Source organism: Eschrichtius robustus, chromosome 1, assembly GCF_028021215.1.
Source record: "Eschrichtius robustus isolate mEscRob2 chromosome 1, mEscRob2.pri, whole genome shotgun sequence".
NCBI classification, from domain to species: domain Eukaryota; kingdom Metazoa; phylum Chordata; class Mammalia; order Artiodactyla; family Eschrichtiidae; genus Eschrichtius; species Eschrichtius robustus.
Window position 1 is genome coordinate 92,066,427 of NC_090824.1, and position 6,000 is coordinate 92,072,426.

General features: G+C 37.5%; 1 protein-coding gene across 21 annotated transcripts in view; it reads left to right on the forward strand.

The window, feature by feature from the left end:
- Positions 1 to 5,381, forward strand: part of SLC28A2 (solute carrier family 28 member 2) — a 95,831-nt gene extending 90,450 nt beyond the window's left edge. For all 21 annotated transcript variants that reach the window (XM_068550846.1, XM_068550789.1, XM_068550869.1 and 18 more), the window contains 2 exons: positions 523 to 580; positions 4,988 to 5,381. In XM_068550846.1, the coding sequence (XP_068406947.1) occupies positions 523 to 580; positions 4,988 to 5,062 (133 nt within the window). In that variant the 3' untranslated portion in view covers positions 5,063 to 5,381. The remainder of the gene's footprint in view (positions 1 to 522; positions 581 to 4,987) is intronic.
- Positions 5,382 to 6,000: the final 619 nt, after the last annotated feature.

The following is a 6,000-nucleotide window of genomic DNA, read 5'->3' on the forward strand; positions in this document are numbered from 1 at the left end:
TTCAACTGGTCTACCCAACCGTGGCGCATCATCCAGCGAGAAATCTCCAGCATGGAACTTCGCAAACCACTTTTGACACGTTTGATCAGTCACAGCACCTTCTCCGTACACTGCACAAATCGTTTTTTTCACATTTCAGTTGCATTTACCTTTCTTGAAATAATAAAGCATAATATGCTGAAATGTTGCTTTTTTCTTCCATCTTCAGTATTAAAATGGCTACACAAAAATTCACCAATTTTGATAAGTTCTTTTTTTTAATTGCATGCTGATATGACAGCTGTCACAATACAATCTAATACAATTGTTTCGAATGAAGTTAAAGACAACTAAGTGCCACTAGAGCCATCTTATGGAAAAAACCGAATGAACATTTTGGCCAGCCCAATATTACGTCATTGTGATTGGATTCATTAATAAGTTTCTGTTTTTGTTTTCACCTGCTTGGTAGAACTTAATGATACATCTTGTTGCATTGTTTTTATCTGACCCACTATGTATCTCTCTGGCTTTTCATTTCAGTACCTCTCTGAATGGAACCAACCCTCCTTCTTTTCCTGGTCCCTGGGAAGATAAAGAGGTCAGTGCCATAGCCCTTGCTAAATGCTGTGACCTCTACACCAATGCTGTCTGTGCCTAAAGCTGGTCCATTTCCGTAACAGTCCTGATCTGGATGGCTTTTTGATGGCAAAGTTATTTTCGTACTCAGAGTTCTCATTCTACAGCTAACTCACCTTGATCTTTAATAGTAAATGTAAAATATTCATTTTGGTTCACTGTATGTCAGTAATGAATATTAGCCCTCGTTTTTCCATTATTTGGCCGAACCAAATAAGAAATTCCTTATGGGCTCTGTCTGAGCTTAGAGTTGAAATAATAAATATTACCATGTCAAAGAATGTCTTGCAAACCTTGCTTCTAGTTGCCATCTTAAAAATTACGTGATGTGTGCCAGAACTCTTCTATATATGTTCTGGTAAAACAAATATGGGAGGCAGGCACAGTCTGCCTTGGAGTTTGATGAGTGTCATTCCTCTCTGCCCCTTACTGAAAGAAGACGTATGCAGGCAAGTTATTAAAAATCTTGTACCAGTTTTCTTATCGTAAACTGGGAAGAATGATGTTTGCCCTGTTCACTTCAAGATTATAATAATCAAAGCAGTGTGTGGAAGTTCTTGGAAGATGTAAAGTGTGTTTCATGACTCTGTCCTAAAGATGCTACCAGAAAACTACTAGAGCTAATCAATGAATTTGGTAAAGTAGCAGGATACAAAATTAATGCACAGAATTCTCTTACATTCCTATACACTAATGATGAAAAATCTGACAGTGAAATTAAGAAAACACTCCCATTTACCATTGCAACACAAAGAATAAAATATCTAGGAATAAACCTACCTAAGGAGACAAAAGACCTGTATGCAGAAAATCATAAGACACTGATGAAAGAAATTAAAGATGATACAAATAGATGGAGAGATATACCATATTCTTGGATTGGAAGAATCAACATTGTGAAAATGACTCTACTACCCAAAGCAATGTACAGATTCAATGCAATCCCTATCGAACTACCACTGGCATTTTTCACAGAACTAGAACAAAAAATTTCACAATTTGTATGGAAACACAAAAGACCCCGAATAGCCAAAGCAATCTTGAGAAAGAAAAACGGAGCTGGAGGAATCAGGCTCCCTGACTTCAGACTATACTACAAAGCTACAGTAATCAAGACAGTATGGTACTAGCACAGAAACAGAAATATAGATCAATGGAACAGGATAGAAAGCCCAGAGATAAACCCACGCACATATGGTCACCTTATCTTTGATAAAGGAGGCAAGCATATACAGTGGAGAAAAGACAGCCTCTTCAGTAAGTGGTGCTGGGAAAACTGGAAAGCTACATGTAAAAGAATGAAATTAGAACACTCCCTAACACCATACACAAAAATAAACTCAAAATGGATTGAAGACCTAAATGTAAGGCCAGACACGATCAAACTCTTAGAGGAAAACATAGGCAGAACAGTCTATGACATAAATCACAGCAAGATGCTTTTTGACCCACCTCCTAGAGAAATGGAAATAAAAACAAAAATAAACAAATGGGACCTAATGAAACTTCAAAGCTTTTGCACAGCAAAGGAAACCATAAACAAGATGAAAAGACAACCCTCAGAATGGGAGAAAATATTTGCAAATGAAGCAACTGACAAAGGATTAATCTCCAAAATTTATAAGCAGCTCATGCAGCTCAATATGAAAAAAACAAACAACCCAATCCAAAAATGGCCAGAAGACCTAAATAGACATTTCTCCAAAGAAGATATACAGATTGCCAACAGACACATGAAAGAATGCTCAACATCATTAATCATTAGAGAAATGCAAATCAAAACTACAATGAGATATCATCTCACACCGGTCAGAATGGCCATCATCAAAAAATCTACAAACAATAAATGCTGGAGAGGGTGTGGAGAAAAGGGAACCCTCTTGCACTGTTGGTGGGAATGTAAATTGATACAGCCACTAAGGAGAACAGTATGGACGTTCCTTAAAAAACTACAAATAGAACTACCATATAACCCAGCAATCCCACTACTGGGCATATACCCTGAGAAAACCATAATTCAAAAAGAGTCATGTACCAAAATGTTCATTGCAGCTCTATTTACAATAGCCAGGACATGGAAGCAACGTAAGTGTCCATCAACAGATGAATGGATAAAGAAGATGTGGCACATATATACAATGGAATATTACTCAGCCATAAAAAGGAACGAAACTGAGTTATTTGTAGTGAGGTGGATGGACCTAGAGACTGTCATACAGAGTGAAGTAAGTCAGAAAGAGAAAAACAAATACCGTATGCTAACGCATATATATGGACTCTTAAAAAAAAAAAAAAAAAAAGGTCATGAAGAACCTAGGGGCAAGATGGGAATAAAGATGCAGACCTACTAGAGAATGGACTTGAGGATACGGGGAGGGGGAAGGGTAACCTGGGACAAAGTGAGAGAGTGGCATGGACATATATACACTACCAAACGTAAAATAGATAGCTAGTGGGAAGCAGCCGCATAGCACAGGGAGATCAGCTCTGTGCTTTGTGACCACCTAGAGGGGTGGGATAGGGAGGGTGGGAGGGAGGGAGATGCGAGAGGGAAGAGGTATGGGGACATATGTATATGTATAACTGATTCACTTTGTTATAAAGCAGAAACTAACACACCATTGTAAAGCAATTATACTCCAATAAAGATGTTAAAAAATAATAAATAAATAAGTAAATAAATAAATACAAAGAAAAAGTGTTTCATGACTCTGTATGTGGAATCATTACTATAAAAGTTATTGTAATATATAATTAACATATAATTGACAAATGCTTCACTTTATGTTGGCTGGAGTTGCCCTGAAGTAGACCTTGGATGTTATCTGAATACTTTGGGAAGGATGCTGTTAGAGGTACCCATCTGAGAATGAAAGTTGCAGTTTAATGCCCTTTACTTATAGCTTATTGGGTTTCATTTCATTTTTCTTTTTGTATGAAAACAATGTATCACAATGGGCATTTGGACAATTTAAACACTTGGATAAAATATATAATTGACAAAATTTTTAAAAAATTATGTGATGTTGGTGTGCTATAAATGGGATTTGGTATGTAATGTGTACTGAGGTGAAAAGCTGTATTTCTTGGAGTTCTGTGGTTGAGCTGGGTTTATGGTACTAAAGGTACATAAGAAATTTCCATGAATATTTCATGATAAGATTTTTCTTGTTGCCATACATTCGTAAACCTGAAAACTCTTTAACATCATTACACAGTAAACAGTTTTTCCTATATGCAAACTTATAAGGAATATCCGTTTCTTAGAGTTTCTTAGAGGCCCTTACTTCATTTTAGTATTCTGCTTTAGTGCCATATTTGCTTCAAGTTTACAATGACTCTTTTAAAAATGTGATTTTCGGCAGGGAGGGGGGACAGTTTTTCCTCCCAGAGGACATTTGACAATGTCTTGAGATATAATTAGTTGTCACAACTGGGGGAATGCTACTGACATCTTCGACGGAGTAGAGGCCAGAACTGCTGCTAAACATTCTACAATGCACGAGTTAGCCTCCACAACAAAGAATTCTGTGGCCCCAAATGTCAGCGGTGCTAAGGCTGAGATACTCTGATTGAAAATATTTAACATATTTCTTAATATCTAATGTTATTTATAATATTAATATTATAGCCTTAAGGAAGAGTTTCAAAAGGATGTAGGAGTTCCTCAAAAAGTTAAAATTACCCCCTGGCCCCATAATTCTATTCCTTGGTATACCCAAAAGAACTGAAAACAGGTATGCCAACGAGTACATGTACACGCATGACCATGGCAGCACTATTCACGGTAGTCAGAAGGTGGAAACAGTCCAAATGTTCATCAACAGCTGAACGGATAAACAAACTGTGTTATGTACATACAGTGGAATTCTATTCAGCCATAAAAAGCATGAAGTACTGATATATCCTACACAGAAGAACCTAGAAAACATTACGCTAAGTCAAAAAGCCAGACACAAAGGCTTATTATTGTATGATCCTATTTTGTATGATTCCCTTTGTATGAAATATTCAGCATAGATAAATCCATAGAGACAGAATACAGATTGGTGGTTGCCAAGGGTAGGGGGGGAGGGGGAATAGGGAATTACTACTTAATGAGTATGCAGTTTTACTGTGGGATGATGGAAATGTTTTGGAACTAGATAGAAATGGTGGTTACACAACATTGTGAATGTACTAAATGTCACTGATTGGTTCACTTTCAAATGGTTAGTTTTATGTTATGTGAATTTCACCTCGGTAAATTTTATATATATGTAAAATTTATATATATAAATAAATATATATATAATTTTATGTATATAGACTATTTGTATGTTCCCTTAGCTAATCTACCTTCTTCCATTTCACAATTATCTGAGCTCAGAACCTCTTGGTCTGGGCTTCCCTGGTGGCACAGTGGTTAAGAATCTGCCTGCCAATGCAGGGGACACGGGTTTGATCACTGGTCCGGGAAAATCCCACATGCCGCAGAGCAACCAAGCCCGTGCACCACAACTACTGAGCCTGCGCTCTAGAGCCCGCGAGCCACAACTACTGAAGCCCATGTGCCACAACTACTGAAGCCTGTGCACCTAGAGCCCGTGCTCTGCAACAAGAGAAGCCACTGCAATAAGCGCACACACCACAGAGAAGAGGAGCCCCTGCTCGCCACAACTAGAGAAAGCCGTGCACAGCAATGAAGACCCAACGCAGCCAAAGATAAATAAATATCTTTATACTTTAATAAATAAATAAATAAATAAATACCTTTAAATAAAGTTTATAAACTTTATTAAAGTTTATTAAATAAATAAATATATAACTTTAAGTGGCGAGGGGGTGGTGGTGTGATGAATTGGGAGATTGGGATTGACTATCCGTATAGTTATCTTATGGATAACTAATAAGAACCTGCTGTATAAAAAAATAAAATAAATAAATAAATAACTTTATAAAAAAAAGAACCTCTTGGTCTTCCTTCCAGTCTCCTGTCCCAACTTCTCTCCCTTATTTTCCAAACTTGAGGTAAAAGAAAACGAAGCCTCAATAAAGAAGCATGCTTCTTGTCCTGCACGCTGATTTTTACCCCAGCCTAGTTTCTTTCTGAGAGGCAGCTGAATGCAGTGGTTGGTGGTACTGGACAGTAGGCCAGATTACTTGGGTTCTGCTTTGAGCTCTGCCACTTATCCCAGAGGATCTTGGGCAAGTTCCTTAACGTCTCTGTGCCTTGGTATCCTCGTCTGTAAAATGGGGTTAATGGGACCTACCTTATAGTTAACGGTTGTGAGGTTGTAAAGGGATCAAGAGTGTCCGCTCACTGTAAGCCCAATGTAAGGGTTAGCTACTATTATTACCATTTAAGGAGCTGAGTTCATAACCATCAATTTATTGAGTTAT